This window comes from Anastrepha ludens, chromosome X, assembly GCF_028408465.1.
Source record: "Anastrepha ludens isolate Willacy chromosome X, idAnaLude1.1, whole genome shotgun sequence".
Classification (NCBI taxonomy): domain Eukaryota; kingdom Metazoa; phylum Arthropoda; class Insecta; order Diptera; family Tephritidae; genus Anastrepha; species Anastrepha ludens.
The window spans coordinates 42,794,890-42,812,883 of NC_071503.1; the positions used below are offsets into that span (position 1 = coordinate 42,794,890).

The following is a 17,994-nucleotide window of genomic DNA, read 5'->3' on the forward strand; positions in this document are numbered from 1 at the left end:
GTTATGAAAATTGCGCGAAATATTATATATGCATGTTTATATACGTATATTAGCAAAGGACATATGTATATTAGCTTTACATATATGAAAATTGCGCCAAATATCGGAAAAAATGTATGATTGCATTAGATTTGATTTTGATTGGATAAATGTTTATATGTACATATATGAAAACTGCGCCAAATATTGGAAAGCTCTTGTGATTGCTTGTAACCAATTGAACTTTGGTTTGAATTTTAATTCAAAAAGAAAGTCAATTGGAAGTGCACGTGCGCGGTGAAGCAAACATTTTTAAATTGTTAATAAGTAATAATTAAAAGAAACATATGCCTAAAGCTTCGAAATGTCGTGTTCGCGAGTGTTATAGTGAACAAAATGTTCGTTCGTTTGCATTTCCCAAAAATCGGGAATTATTAAATTTGTGGAAGGAGAATTTGAGGATCTCACCCTCAATGCAAATGCCAATGCATAATTCATTTGTATGCATTAAGCATTTTGAGGAGGATGCCGTGGGACCAAAATATCTCAAGAATGGAGCGGTTCCAACTTTAAACTTGGGTAAGTAAATTAATTTATTATTATGTCTCCATATATGTATGTACAGTGAAGAAAAAATAAACGGAGTTACCGTCAATATTATTATTTCTTATAAATCTGTGAATATTTTTTTAAATATTAGTGTCTCAGTTTCTTTTTGGTTCACTGTACATACATAAAGTGATAATCGTATGCTTGGATGTCGTTTTCAATACTTCGTGCCTATTGAAAAGCTTAATATACACATTCATGCATGCATGCATGAAATAGAAAGCAGAGAAGGGATTTATTTATTTAGAATGCGCACTTTCTCATTATTTTATTTACATATTTATAAAAAACTTTTGAATTTAAAAGATCGGGTTTAGGATAATGCCGTATGGGCAATTTTAGGCCAAGTATAATGATTTATTTAATGAAACTTGGTTGAGATGTTAGATGAAAACTATAAATCCCCGGAGGGTGCGGGTTCTAGTTTTATATATGTATATGATTATACTGAATATACCTAAATTTAAATTTTGTAAAAATTAAAATAAAAATTTTAATTAGGCTATGATGATGTTCCACCGAACAAGTGGACCGAAAAAAAGAAAAAAAGGAGCTGCTGTATCGAGAGCTGCGTGCCTAAGGATAAAGTTATACTTTTTGCGTTTCCTAGGGACGAAGAGACCCGTAAAAATTGGGCCTTGGCTTGCAACGTGCAAGTGTCAAGCACTGACAGGGTTTTTCTTTGCCAACGCCATTTTGAACCCACATTGGTTGCAAAATATAAACTCTTGAAAGGGGCTTTTCCTTGCTTCAATTTAGAGCCAGTAAATAGAAGTCGCTCGCCTAGTGCTGGCTCTGATTGGGTTTGCCCGCCCGTCACTGCAACTTATAGTAAGGTAGTTAAGGAAGTAGAAGAAGATTTAACTCTGGAAGAGTTTGAGAAATATTCGATATTAGAGGAAAACAGGCAGGCTAGTTATAGTAATCAGATCTGCGTGGACTTAGAAACCACAACCACTCGCGAACGGTTTGCTCAGTCTGCTCGCTATTATCAGAGCAACGCGGTCAAATTAAATAAACGTATTGAGGAGCTTGAAAAAGAAAATAATGACCTAAAAAATAAATATTCTGAGTTGTTGAAACGTGCAATAATTGCGGAAGAAAGTTGTAGCAGCGATGCTTTAACTTTTGCAAAAATGATCGTCAGTACCAAAAAAGGTTGGTATAATGAGGACGAAAAGGCTTTGGCACAAAATTTGAACTATATGTCCACTAAAGCATATTCTTTTATGCGTGACGATCTAGGTTTTTGTTTACCACACAAATCATCTCTTTTGCGTTGGCGCCCCATCAGGTATGTTGTTCCAGGTTTCGATGCCAATGTCGTTAACAATTTAAGCAAAATTGCTAGCAAAATGTCCGGCACAGAACGCATATGCATTTTATTATTTGATGAAATGAGCATCAAGCCGGATCTTACTTATAATAAAAGTAGGGATATAATTGATGGGTTTGTGGACCATGGGGAAGGCCAACGTCAAAGCAGAATAGGGAACAAATGTAGTGTTTTTATGGTTAAAGGGTTGTGCTCTAAGTGGAAGTATGTTTTTTCCTACTATATTTCCAAAAATGGTGTTAATGGTACAGAGTTACATCAAATTGTGATGAGTAACATTTCAGCAATTACGAAAATTGGACTGAATATAAAAGTTATGATTTGCGATCAAGGGCCCGCGAATATAACTTTATTTAATCAATTGAAGATTTCTGAAATTAACACCTTTTTCATGCACGAAAACAATAAAATTTTTTGTATGTTTGACTATTGCCATCTCATAAAGTCCATCCGTAATGTATTTATGAAATATGATATTCCAACCGCTCATGGCACTGCAAGCTTTAAGGTCATTAGGAAGTTATTTGATATTGATCAAAAGAATTCCAATTTTAAAATTTGCCCAAAATTGACGGAGGCTCATATTTATCCAAGCATTTTCGAAAAAATGAGCGTTTCACGCGTAACACAAGTATTGAGCAATTCGGTAGCGTCAGGTATTGACATGATGTGTAGTCAAAATTTATTTGGTAATGACGAAAACTTGATAAATTTTGCCAAGCCCACGCAGATATTTGTTAAAGAAATGAACGATCTTTTTGATGAACTCGATGCAAAGCATTTCCAGTCAACAAATCCATTAAGGTCTCCCCTGAAGCGGGATGATAGGGGCAAAGTTAAAAGACTATTAAGTTACTTCGAGTTCTTTAGTCCAATGTCTACAATGCGTGCATATTCCACTATTAAATGTATCCAAGGTTTTCGTACTACCATAAAATCGATGCTGGAATTGTGCGAGGAACTTTTTCAACAGCATCAAAATTTAAAATTTATTTTCCTTGGAAAGTTAAACCAAGATTGTCTAGAAAATTTCTTTTATCGGGTCCGAGCTAGTCAGGGTATTAATACTCATCCCACAGCACACGAAGTACAGTATATAGTAGCGCGATTGATATCTATGAAAATTTTACGACAGCGGTTCGAAAACAAAGGCAATAATTGCGAAGATGATGATGATATTAATTTTGACTGGAATTTAGGGACTGAGGATCATCATCTGGAGGAAGAAGTAGGAGAACCGCTAAATGAGCAACTCGTTTTAGAAAATATAGAGGTAGGAGGCGAGAATTTTGCCGAAGAACAAAATATAGCTGAGGTACAGGTGCAGCGTTATTACACTGGCTATGGTATTTACCAAAAATTACTGTGTAAGCTAAAATGCGACAAATGCGCCCACATTATGATGAAAACACAAGGAGACTTAAAATTGCATTCCGAAGCCCTGATAAGGTCTAAAAATTTCACGGATGACACCGATTTGAGACTGGTGAATCCTGAAGACAGGGTATTCGAAGTGTGTCGCCTTCAGATGATGTGGTACCGTCATCTTTTTGCAAAATATGCTCACGTAGGTAATATTCGCAATCTAATGTTGCCAGTTATAAAACAAAAAACCGAAGAAGTATTTCCCCATTGGTTCGCAATATCTGGCGAATGTCAAGATCATCGCATCAAGCTACTCGATTTTTTGATATATGTACTGCTATTCAAAAATGCGAAATGGCTTTTACGGCAAGAAAATACCCAAGTTAGGTGTCAGAAGCGCAACGATAAACTAAAAAAGTTGTCGTACGTTGCAGGTCAGGGTCCAACAAGGTGAGTTCCGCAGGTCCTTAGGGTAAGTAAAACCAGCGTTTATTTATTGTTTATTCATATATGTATATATTTATATTTATTTTTCCTATTTTCCAGATTTTTTTTATTTTTCAGGGTTTTCTCCATCTTTCAGATTTTTCTCTATCTTTCAGGTTTTCCTTTTATCTTCTTTTTCAGGTAGCACTTGAGCCTAGATTTTTAAACCACTACAATTTTCACTTAATCACGATGGATTGAGAGTAGTGTTTTAAAAATCAGGTAAATCGCAATGACTTAATCGATGTCAATATCGAAGTCGTGTGAGAAATTGTTATAGTATGAGAACAATTTCGTAATTCGTGCTTTCACAATTTTATATATATTTTTTTTCATTTCAGGAAATGTAAATACCATTTATTTATAGTATTGTAATATATATACATATACATATTAGAGTACTTAAATTACTTGTGAATAAAAATAAAAAATTAAAAAAACTAGTATTTCATTTTCTTAAGGATAATAATATTTATTTGGTAAGAAGAACTTAAATGAACATATACCAATAATTTAATTCAATCCTGTCGAAAATCAATATATTACAAAATCAATATATTCGTTCAGCTAAATCAAATGAATATCTGCATATGAAAAATCGTTCATATGGACGTGCAAAAGCAAACACGCATTCACATAAATACATGCCTACAAACTTCCATAGACATACATACATATGAGGCTGCGAGCACTTGCGACAGAAAAAATATTTCGATTTGCTATTGCTGTCGAGAATTGAGAACACATATTTACATACATATATTGATGCATACATATGTACGGAGCCGCGGCCACTCGACTTGACAAAAATTCAAGATTTACCAAATATTGGTAAATAATTCAACGCGAAATATTCCAATATTGACTAATTTCGATTTGTCGAGAAAATTGGCATATGGGCGGCTCGTTTTATGAATGAAAGTACTTTGCTCGTAGAAATATGAGCTCGAACTTATCAATGAATTTGTTTTTGTTGTGCTTTTTAATATTTGAAACTGTTCAGCGCCGTCGCGGGTAAATAATCATGGCCGCACCAGCTACGCCTAGGAATGCATTTTGTTCTTGTAGTCGCTAGGCTTAGAATTTTAGTTTTGGAAGCATACACATGTAAGGGCAAAAGTAAGTATGTACGGTTATATTATATGTATATACGAATATTCATGGTTTTGCTTAGAATAGAAACATTTACGTACATATGTACATTGTCCCAACATATGTATTCATATATGCATATATACATACATATGTTTATGTACGCGAATGCCGTTTAGATGAGTTTTTTTTGCATATGTTAGGAATATGTTTGCATACGTTTGTCTATTTGCTTTTGAATTTTTTATATGTAGATACATATGAGCTGTGTTTTGAGGCAGGTCAAGATTTTTTTCTGCCCACATGAAATGGATGGTAGATGTTATATCTATTTAGTATATGAATATATGTACAGTGGCTCACAGCTTATTTCGTGTGCCCGTTTATCAAAATAAAAAAGTTTAATATTTTTGTATAAACTTTATTTAGAAAAAAAACTTAAACGTACGTTCAAAGATAAATTATTTCTTGTTACAAACATACATAAATAAACTTAAATTATTTCTTCTTAAGTAATATATTTACAGCAAAATCAAAATTATAAGTAAATCCACGTCACACCTTATTTCGTGTGCTTAACCAAACTAGAAAAAACATGATTTTTTTTTTTTAATTTATTAAGTTTTTACTAATCTAATATTTTGTAGAGGTAGCCTTTTTGTTTTAATATAGCCTTTAACCGGGATTGCATGGAGCTAACAAGTTTTCCAGTGTATTCAGGAGATATTTTCTCCCACTCCACTTGCAATGCTGTTTTTAGATCTTGTTTGTTGCTTATGTTATGTTTTCTAATTTTTTGATCCAGAATATTCCATAAATTATCAATTACAATGAGAACAGGTGATTGTGCTGGCGTTTTTACCACATGAGGTAAAAAATACATATACATATTAGAGTACTTAAATTACTTGTGAATAAAAATAAAAAATTAAAAAAACTAGTATTTCATTTTCTTAAGGATAATAATATTTATTTGGTAAGAAGAACTTAAATGAACATATACCAATAATTTAATTCAATCCTGTCGAAAATCAATATATTACAAAATCAATATATTCGTTCAGCTAAATCAAATGAATATCTGCATATGAAAAATCGTTCATATGGACGTGCAAAAGCAAACACGCATTCACATAAATACATGCCTACAAACTTCCATAGACATACATACATATGAGGCTGCGAGCACTTGCGACAGAAAAAATATTTCGATTTGCTATTGCTGTCGAGAATTGAGAACACATATTTACATACATATATTGATGCATACATATGTACGGAGCCGCGGCCACTCGACTTGACAAAAATTCAAGATTTACCAAATATTGGTAAATAATTCAACGCGAAATATTCCAATATTGACTAATTTCGATTTGTCGAGAAAATTGGCATATGGGCGGCTCGTTTTATGAATGAAAGTACTTTGCTCGTAGAAATATGAGCTCGAACTTATCAATGAATTTGTTTTTGTTGTGCTTTTTAATATTTGAAACTGTTCAGCGCCGTCGCGGGTAAATAATCATGGCCGCACCAGCTACGCCTAGGAATGCATTTTGTTCTTGTAGTCGCTAGGCTTAGAATTTTAGTTTTGGAAGCATACACATGTAAGGGCAAAAGTAAGTATGTACGGTTATATTATATGTATATACGAATATTCATGGTTTTGCTTAGAATAGAAACATTTACGTACATATGTACATTGTCCCAACATATGTATTCATATATGCATATATACATACATATGTTTATGTACGCGAATGCCGTTTAGATGAGTTTTTTTTGCATATGTTAGGAATATGTTTGCATACGTTTGTCTATTTGCTTTTGAATTTTTTATATGTAGATACATATGAGCTGTGTTTTGAGGCAGGTCAAGATTTTTTTCTGCCCACATGAAATGGATGGTAGATGTTATATCTATTTAGTATATGAATATATGTACAGTGGCTCACAGCTTATTTCGTGTGCCCGTTTATCAAAATAAAAAAGTTTAATATTTTTGTATAAACTTTATTTAGAAAAAAAACTTAAACGTACATTCAAAGATAAATTATTTCTTGTTACAAACATACATAAATAAACTTAAATTATTTCTTCTTAAGTAATATATTTACAGCAAAATCAAAATTATAAGTAAATCCACGTCACACCTTATTTCGTGTGCTTAACCAAACTAGAAAAAACATGATTTTTTTTTTTAAATTTATTAAGTTTTTACTAATCTAATATTTTGTAGAGGTAGCCTTTTTGTTTTAATATAGCTTTTAACCGGAATTGCATGGAGCTAACAAGTTTTCCAGTGTATTCAGGAGATATTTTCTCCCACTCCACTTGCAATGCTGTTTTTAGATCTTGTTTGTTGCTTATGTTATGTTTTCTAATTTTTTGATCCAGAATATTCCATAAATTATCAATTACAATGAGAACAGGTGATTGTGCTGGCGTTTTTACCACATGAGGGCAATTCCATATAAGCCACCGTTGCACTAATTCCGACTTATGCTTCGGATCATTGCCCTGATAGAACCTGAACCTGTCCCGAATGCCTAATTTTTCAGCACTTTGTAGTAAATTATTTTTTAATAAATTCAAATAAACTGTTTCATCCATAATTTCGTCGATAAAAACCAAGTTTCCGACACCAGCTGTTGACATGCAGCCCCAAACCATTACATGGCCCCCACCGTGTTTTACTGTACCACGCAGATTCTTCGGGTCCAGCTCCGCGTTGGGCTTACGCCAAACGAAAGACTTTCCATCGGAACCAAAGAGGTTGAATTTGCTTTCGTCGGCGAAAATAACGTTATTCCAAAATGTTTGGTCTTTATTAACATGGTTTTCGGCAAACTCCACCCTTAATCTTCTGTTACGCTCATTAACAAACGGTTTGTTTCGAGCTGTACGACCGTGGAAATCAGCTTTGCGCAGAATTCTTCTTATTGTTTCAGGATTACATGACTTACCAAGTACTTTTTCAACCTCTTTTGTCAAAGCTGGCGCACTAATTCGTGGGTCTTTTTTAATTTTTCTTAATATCCACCTTTCATCAGCTTCTGTAAAAATTTTGTTTGGAGCTTGGCGGCCTTTGTCAACCACTCTTTTTTCACGAGAAAAGCGTTGAATAATGTACTGTACTGTGGAAGTACTCAAATTTACAATTTGAGCAATTTTTATCTTCGACTTTCCATTTTTGTAATGCGTAATCACTAGTTCGCGCCTTTCAATCGACGTACGACGACCCATCACGGTATTTTTAAATTAAGCTGGACAACCGACTACTTTCAATGTGTAAACTAAATAAGGATATAATCTAATATACTATGCAAAACAAATTTCTTATAATTGCTAACCGGTTTACTGGCGCCGATAACGGTAAAAGTGAACACACGAAATAAGCTGTGACGTCAATTTACCTAGTATTCTGTTTTTGTTGTAAATATTCTACTAAAGAAGAAAAAATTTGAATGCATTTATACATGTTTGTAATTAGAAATAATTTATCTTTGATTGTGCATTTAAATTTTTTTTAAAATAAATCAAATAAAAATAATTTTACAATTCTTTAGTTTAACATACAGCCACACGAAATAAGCTGTGAGCCACTGTATGTACATACATATGGATATAAAAATTTAAAAAGGACACATATTGTTGAATAATAACCGTTGATGCAAATGAATGGTTTACAAAGCCAATTTTTTATGTGAATATTTTGAAATTATTTTGATAATGCACTTAATATCAATACAATTTAGTTAATTAGATACTTAAAATTTCACATTCATGCAAGCATTTACTTAGAATTAATTTATTCATCTCACAAGAAATAATCCATTTGCGCATGCAAAATGCCTACGGGAAATAAGCATGAAAAATAAATGTGATTTTTGCATACATACATACACACATACATATGTATATTAGAAATATGTTTGCATACGTTTGTCTATTTGCTTTGAATTCTTTATATGCAGATGTGTATGAGAGGTGTATGAGCTGGCTTTTGAGGCAAGTCATGTTTTTTTCTGCCCACATGAATATGGATGGTAGATGTTATATTAATTCAACACTTTACTGAATAATAAACCTTGATGTAAATGAATGGTTTACAAAGTTATTTTTTGTGTTATGATATTTGAATAATTTTGATAATAGACCTAAATTCAATACAATTTAGTCAATGAGATACTTAAAATTTCATATTCGTGCATGCATATACTTAGAACTATTATTATTATTATTTATTAGAGAAATATGAAATATAACACTAACTGATAGAGCACTCTAGCTACTTAGGCCTACGGTGCTATTGCGTTGCTTAGAATTAATTTATTCATCTCACAAGAAATAATCCATTTGCGCATGCAAAATGCCGACGGCAAATAAGCATGAAAGAAAAATGTACAAGTCTGCTGTTATTTTCTTTTCCCTAACATCAAATCATGGCATTTTACATTTCAATGCAAACGCTATATTTATTTCTGTTGACTACGCTCTGCTATGTTGACTACGCTCCGCTATGTTAACTCTCTACTGTTAACTTCCTACCCTCGTTTTGATGTGTTTTGACATTTAACCTGTCCATTCGTTCCTGCGCCTTCTCTATGAATTTACGTTCTCTGTTGCGGGCACAGATTCAGTAGCAGCATTTAAAACAGAAGTCGCAGAGACCTGAGATGAAGCAGCAACAGAAGCAAAGGTAACTTTTGCAGGTGCAGTAATAGTAGCAGCAGCCGTCTTAGATGTAGTCTTAGCTTTCTTTTCCTTAGCGACGGCAGAACCATGCAAAGCAGATGTTTGCGACGCAGGCTTAGACGTAGCAGCAGAGTTCAGCGCATTGTTTTCATGGTCAGTAGGCGGACAACGAACAGAAAGAGGAGATAGCAAGGAGCTCGCATGTTTTGAATTTCCACTACCGAGAACGCTAGCAGAGTTAGCAACAATGCTTTTGAGATTTTTTACCTCAGTTGTTAATGTAGAGAGAGCGTCATCTTTTGCTTCAAGCTTAGAATGCAATGAGCGAATTTCTGCAAGAAGATCATCTGATTTTTGCATTGTTTGTTTTTTTTCTTCACGCAGAGCATTTACAGCAGATAGTATGCGACTGTTTTCCGTTCTAAGCGCAGCCAGTTCTTTAACAACAACAAGCAATGTAATTTGTTGCTTATTATTGTGCACATTTGTATCATCATGATTTTTATTTTTTGTTTCGGCCGAAAGTACTGATAAAGTTTGACACCTAATGGAAGAGCGTCTATCAGCAGAGCAGGTCTTGCAGAGATACGGTTTATCAGATGAGAGCAAGAAATCCACATCTGCCTGTAGTAAACCAACACAATCAAGGTGAAAGAACTCTTGACATTCAGCACACTGCACTTTCAGTTGAGGACGATCAACTTTTTGTCCACATACACACGGCATATTTGTCTTATTTTTTTATTTAGTTTTTTATTTACACTAATTTGAATTTAGTTCAGACTATAATAAATATAGCTTAAAGTCACTGTCTTTTAATTTTTGATATTAACACTAAAATGCCATTTTATATTATGTCGAAATAACTTTTGTATAGCAAAAATACAGAGCGATTAGAAAAACATGTCCGACATATACCGCATTGAAATGTTTTCGAAACATAAGAAAAGAAATTCGAAACGAAAAGTATTGCAATAAGTGTTGGAAAGGAATAAACAAATAAGAATAGCAACAGCAGCAATTCTTATTAGCATGATTGCAATGCTTGCTTTTAGACAATAAAATAAATTCGAAACCAAAAATATTGCAATGCTTGCTTTTAAACAATAAAATAAATTCGAAACCAAAAATATTGCAATAGCATAAATTCATATTAGCATAATTGCAATGCTTGCTTTTTGACAATAAAATAAATTTGAAACCAAAAATATTGGAGTAAGCTTAAGAAAGAAAAAGAAACAAATAGGAATAGAAATAACAGCAATTCTTATTTGTACAAGTGCAACGTTTGCAATTTTACCAACATAGAAAATAAGTATTTAAGCAACCAAAATAAAATTGTAAGCAGTCGATAATTAGAGTTTAATAAAGTAACTCTTAAAATTAAGCAAGTGAAAATTGTTTTTTTTCGAACGGCTCGGCTCGAAAGACATTATTCGTGCGGTTATATGTACATATATGGATATGTATAAACGAATATGCATTGTTTTGCTTAAAATAGAAACATCTATGTACATACATTGTCCCAACATATGTTTTCATATATGCATACATACATGTATATATGTCAACGTAGATTAGTTTTCTTGCATATGCTCTTGAATTTTTTATATGTAGATATGCATATGAGCCAAGAATGATAGAAAGAGGATTGCGCCCATCAAGAGTGCGTGACTTCACGTTTTTCCGAGTTGTGCAGTGTTGCCAATCATTTGCTCTTTTTCTTTTTTCTTAATTTAAAGCTACCGAAACTTTAAGTTAAAAAAAAAAACTGGATTATTAAACAAAAAAAGGTTAAAAAAGGTCACTCTGAGAAGATTTTAGTGCTAACGAAAATTTTTTTACTCATATAAAATTTGATAATTCTTCTCTCAACTGTTTTTAAAATTGAAAACCTTTCTACACATTTTAAAAAGCGTTTGAACTTACTGAATGCGAATTAAAACCATAGAGATATAATCGTTTCTTCCGGCCCTCAATCCTTAGTGGGACATAGGGCATCAAGAGGTGTATTCATTGTAAAAATAAGCCGCAAAATATCAGAAAATACTAAAGAAACCATACTGACATTTTTACAAAAAGAGTACTTTATCTATTGTAGTTACATAACCTCAAATATAGCGAAAAAGTCGTTCCCTTAACAAAAGAGTCTCGCTTAACAAAAAAACTCATAAATTAAATTGTGCATAAGCATAACACATTTATTTAAAAAAACGCACATTCTAAAAACAATTTGTCACGCATACAAAGTTCTTTAAATAATTTAATAAAAATTTGGTGTTTTATTTTCTTTAAATGCGCATTTTAGTCCGTTTTTATATCCAAAGCTAGGCAACACTGCAATAGCGAGAGAGAGATTTGACTGCTGAAAGCAGAAGAACACCAAAAACAACTGCAATCTCGGGCAATACTTCCCGGTTTTAAAAAAAAATAAAGCTAAATAAAAGGGAGTGAATTATTGAACTAATTTTTAAAAAATGTATATTTTACAAAATTATAAACGTTACTTTTAATTAGAGAAGGCTAGAAAAATGTCATGAAGAAAGAATTAGAGCTCCGAGACTAAATAACAAAAAAAATGCTAAATCAAGTTACGAAAATGATAATAAGGCCGTACTGGTGCTAATACCACGTAACTCATTGTCAAATTCGCTAAGCGCAAAGTAACGGGACCACGATAGGCGCCATCTTATTATTCTTTCCATCGTGCATATGAGCTGCAGAGAATGTTAAATATAGAGAAGTCTTAATGACAGGAAAGTGTTCATTTTTGAGGGGTACTCGTCTCGCGAAGACAATTTCACCACAGACACATTTTTCAACAAAAATTAACAGTAAGGGGCTGAATTATGTAAATTTAGCAGCAGTCGATAAGAATTTGTTGGTGATTAGAAGCAAAGAATGCTAGGTAGCTTTTTAATATGACCTATATATTTGAATTTCTCCAAATCATCCAAATTATGTACGTATGTTATGTCTGTCTGTCTGGTGTCTGTAAAACTTTGTTGAATCCCTTCCAACTGAATCAAAATCCTCTATAGCAAACGCTTCATTACCAGGCGCACAGGAAGATGGCATATGCAAAAGTAAATTTGTGAATTTATATACATTTGTGAATTTATATACATTTGCGCATATGTATATGCTGTGTGTATGTATGCTCACCAGCCACAGCACAAGATAAAACGGTAAAACTTCTCAAGAAATCCAGCGCGCATTCATAGGCGCAGCGCACATTCATTGGCACAGCATTGTATGTACAGTAAGCTTGAAATGTTACAGGTATCTTCAAATGCTCTGATTTCAGAGTAAGTTTCTAACTGCAGATATATGCATATGTTTTGTGCACTTTTTATCAATTGAAAAACTACATACGTAAAGTAATCTACTAATTAACTATTTGCCTACTATCAGTTAACATAAAATAATTGTTTCCAAATTTTATCTTAGTATTAAAATGTCCGAATCAGACCTTTTTTTTAAGCTACTTGTTTTCTTCTGCAACTTACTGTATGCTCATGCGCGCACTTGACGCACAGCAGCTGCGGCTGTCGAGCATTTAGAAAGACATATTTACATACATATATTTTTGCATACATATGTACGATGCCGCGGGCACTCGACTTGACAAAAATTGAAGATTTATCAAATATTGGCAAATAATTCTACGCGAAATATTCCAATATTGACTATTTTCGAATTGTCGAGAAAATTGGCTTATGGGCGGCTCGTTTTATGAATGAAAGTTCTTGCTCTTAGAACTATGAGCTCGAATTTATCAATGAATTTTTTGAAGATGAGTTTTTGTTGCACAGTACAATAGTTGAAACTGTTCGGCGCCGCCGCGACTGTTCAGCGCTATGGCAACTGGAATGATGGCCGCTACGCCTGCGTCTATGACTGCATTTTGTTCTTGTAGTCGCTAGGCATAGAATTTTAGCTTTGAACGACATGCGCATTTTGAGGAATAAAGCGAATACCCTGTGTGTGCGGTTGTATGTACATGCAAATGTGTATATTAATAAGCATTGTTTTGCTTGAATTCAATATTTATATTTGCATATGCCATCTTCCTGTGTGCCTGGTAATGAAGCGTTTTGTATACAGAATTTTTTGATTTGATCAATTGAATATATATATATGATAGTTAGGGCATCAAGTGTGCATATACGCACATGCACATATGTACGTCGATGCATATGCAGAAGAAGTTGTTTTAGCATTTGCAGGAATTCGATCATTCGAATATTTACACCCTAATTATTGCATGAAATATGATAAGGCGATGCTCGTGAGGTAGGTCATGTTGCTTCAGTGCATACATATGCGTGCAACACTATTTATTAAAGATGCAATAGAACTTAGTTGTCCCATATATGCAAATACGTTTCTTTGAAGTTTTCCTTTATTTATTTTAAACTTTTATACTATCTAGAAAATGCATACATACAAATTTATGTATATTATTATTCCCTGTAATAAAATGTAAATTGAAAAAAAATTGGTTTGCCAAAGGAACAAATAAATGCATGTTCAAATGTAAATACATATGTCGATATACCAAAACACTTGTATGCTATGAATTAATTTCGACTCAAAAAATTAGTAAAAATTTTCATCAAATTTGTTTAGTTTTAAATTTACTAAAACGCACATACCAAAATGTGAGACGTCGTTTTATAATGAATTTTTACAAATTAAATCAAAATATTAAAGGTACTTTGATTTGAAATGTTGGCGCATACATTCAATCATTTTTTCTTCTTCACCTTTGTTTGAAAATACAAATTGAATAAATTTTCGTTTACCAAGGGAACATAAAAATGCACAAGCAAATGCCTTGCAAAATGCCGTCGGCATTCGTCAATTTGATTTCATACAGAAACCAAAAACTGAGCAGAGCCAATGTACTTGTACATAATTCACTGTAATCAGCCCTGTTAAGAACTTCCCCGCTGTCGAGTTAAGCGAGGTGAAATAGTGTTCGCGGTTTCACTTCATTTTTGACAATTCACACTATTCGTAGCTCGTGAGAATTCTCTATATTTAACGTTCTCTGTGAGCTGTGTTATGAGGCAGGTCAACATTTTTTTCTGCTCACATAAATATAGATGGTAGATGTTATATGTATTCAAATTTTTGGATCAGTGGGTACGTAAATAAGCAGATGCGTCAATTTTGGAGTGAAGATCAGCCAGAAGAATTGCAAGAGCTACCAATGTATCCAGAAAAGGTCACAGTTTGGTGCAGTTTATGGGCTGGAGGTATCATTGGACCGTACTTCTTGAAAGATGATGCGAATCGTAACGTAACTGTGAATGGTGAGCGCTACCGTGAAATTATATCCAACTTTTTTTTACCCAAAATGCAAGAGCCACATGCCACACAGCACGCGTAACAACGGACTTGTTGAGAGGCGGGTTCGGTGAGCATTTTATTTCACGTTCGGGGCCTGTCAATTGGCCACCCAGATCGAGCGATATAACGCCTTTAGGGGCTATGTTAAAGCTCATATCTATTCAGACAAGTCTGCTTCAATTAACGCATTGGAAGACAACATTAAAGCATTTATATGTAAGATACCGGCCGAAACATTGGAAAGAGTATGCCAAAATTGGACTAAGCGCATGGACCATTTGAAGCGCAGTCGCGGTCAACATTTGCATGAAATAATCTTCAAACATTAAATTATATTATATGGACTGTATTATTGATTTAAATAAAAATTTCATGCATTTTTCTGAATTTTACGTGTGATGTTTTGAAAAACTTTCCTATAGCTCTTAAAAAATCACCCTTTAGTATATGAATATACATAAGAATTTAAAAAGTACAACATATTGTTATATACTAACCCCTAATGTAAGTGAATGGTTTACAAAGTTAATTTTGTATGTGGATATGTTGAAATAATTTTGGTAATACATTTAGTGTCATTAAAAATAAATAAATAATTGGCGCATACACTTCTGTTAGGTGTTTGGCCGAGCTCCTCCTCCTATTTGCGGTGTGCGTCTTGATGTTGTTCCACAAATGGAGGGACCTACAGTTTCAAGCCGACTCCGAACGGCAGATATTTTTATGAGGAGCTTTTTTTCATGGCAGAAATACACTCGGAGGTTTGTCATTGCCTGCCGAGGGGCGACCGCTATTAGAAAAATGTTTTTATTAATTTTGTTTTCACCGAGATTCGAACCAACGACCTCTCTGTGAATTCCGAATGGTAAACACGCACCAACCCATTCGGCTACGGCAATTTAGTTAATTAGGTACTTAAAATTTCAGATTAATGCATACATATACTTAGAATTATTTTATTCATCTCACAAAAAATAATCCATTTGCGCATGCATAGCGGCGACGGCAAATAAGCATGAAAGAAAAATGTACAAGTCTGCTGTTATTTTATTTTGCCTAACACCAAATCATGGCATTTTACATTTCAATGCAAACGCTATATTTAATTCTGTTGACTACGCTCCGCTATGTTAACTCTCTTCTGTTAACTTTTCCAAGGCCGTGGTGAAATAATAATACAAATTTCTTAGCCGCGTTTTGTTAGCATTTGACCTTTAACCTGCTCATTCGTTCCTAAGCCTTCTCTATGAATTTACGTTCTCTGGCTGAAGTACAACGGGATAAAGAAAAAAGGCGATAATATAAATCGGGTATTCCCCGTAAAGTAAACAAGCCATGAAAACGACCAAGTCACTAACACATCTGTGGGTATAAACCCACCAACGGTTTGTTTACTTATGTATACCGGGGGTTACGTAATACCCCAATTGTATTTTGTTGCTGCATAGAAAAGTTTTTATAAGACACTGCCAAAATTAGAATTTAAAAAATGTTTAGGGATTCGTGTTAGGAAAAAAAAATTCGCGTAAAAATATGTATTAATTCTCATTGGTAAACCGCGTTATTTCAAAATCGTGTAAAAAACCGTTTAAAAAAAGAGTTGGGTGTATATTGAAATAAATACGCTAGAACTTGTTATTTTAATTCTCCTTTATTCCGCTTTCCACTTACATTTCCTACCCCACCTACTTTTAGTACTCTCTCTGCTACTGTTCTCCACATTAAGTATACTATACTTTTTATCTAGGCGACGGCCCTGGATTGCATGTCCTTTAGATTTAAGTGGAGCAATTATTTATAATTTAATAGTTTTTCTTTATGTAAATAAACTAAAATAAAATATATTTAAATTATTAATTAACTATTTACCTACTATCAGAGAAGATAAAATAATTGTTTCGAAATTTTCTCCTAGTATTGAAATATCCGGCACACAACTTTTTTATAAGATATACAATAATTTAGAATTTTTTTAGCATACAGGGTGTGTTCAAAAATTATAGGGAATTTTGAGTTTTCGCAGGTTACGTATATTCGAATGTCGATTTTTTTGTGGCGATATGTGGGTACTCATATCTGTCACCCATGGCGAAGAGTTCGGCCATTTTGAATGTTCAGTTAATTGTTGACAGCTGCTTTGCCTGCACGTGTTTCGGCTCGTCTACGATTATTACCTATTCAAAAAGATGGATCAAAGGACCTGCATCAAATTTTGTTTCCGAAATTAAGTTTCCGGATGCATTCCAATGTTGACTGTGTCATACGCAGAAGCTATTTTGGACTAAAGCAACGTTTATCGGTTCAAAATGTTCTCAGAAGGCCGAGAAGATGTGACCGACGAAAAGCGTGCCAGACGCCCGAGCACTTCAACAACAGACGAAAAAATTGATGAAATGAAGAAAATGGTATTGACCAATAGTCGAATCACCGTTAGATAAGTTGCTGAGGACCTAGACATATCGATTGGCTCGTGCCATTCGATTTTGACGTGATAACGTCTTATAATTCGATGTAGCCGGCTGCACGCACCTAAAAATGCGGCGTTACCTTGCTCATGCGGCGTTACCTTGCTTGAACTGTAAGCGAGAGCGCGGAACGAACGACAAAGAGGCACAATCGGTCCCCGCGTTCGGCAATGTTAGACATCTGGCTCTCTCCTACTTGAGTGAGCATATATATGTATATATATGCGCATATGTATATAAATTCACATATTTGTATTTACATATGCCTTTTTCCTATGTGCGTGGTAATGAACCATTTCTCTATGAAGATTATTAATTTGATTAACTTGAAGAATTTCAAATAAATGATATGATAATCATACACTTGATCCTTACCGAATTTATAATTAGTGACGACTAGTTGTTAATAATACCTGTTGTTTTAATGTTTTTATTATTAATTTATAGGATAGAACAGGACGATGATAGGAAAAGTAGGAAATGAAAGGGAGTGTTTCAAGTGTAAGGTGTCTTGAAAAAGTCAAATTGATGATGGTGCCTCTTAGTGTTGTTGACTTATTAACGTCTGATGCACAATCGAAATTGAACATATCTTTCATGAATTTGATA

At 33.7% G+C, this 17,994-nt stretch overlaps 1 protein-coding gene across 1 annotated transcript; it reads left to right on the forward strand.

Annotated features, from left to right (window-relative positions):
• Positions 1 to 344: 344 nt before the first annotated feature.
• On the forward strand, positions 345 to 8,851 carry LOC128869990 (uncharacterized). The gene is made up of 4 exons (XM_054112584.1): positions 345 to 558; positions 1,090 to 2,580; positions 3,124 to 3,739; positions 8,842 to 8,851. The coding sequence occupies exons 1-4, from the start codon at positions 453 to 455 to the stop codon at positions 8,849 to 8,851; spliced, it is 2,223 nt and encodes a 740-aa protein (XP_053968559.1). The 5' UTR covers positions 345 to 452.
• Positions 8,852 to 17,994: the final 9,143 nt, after the last annotated feature.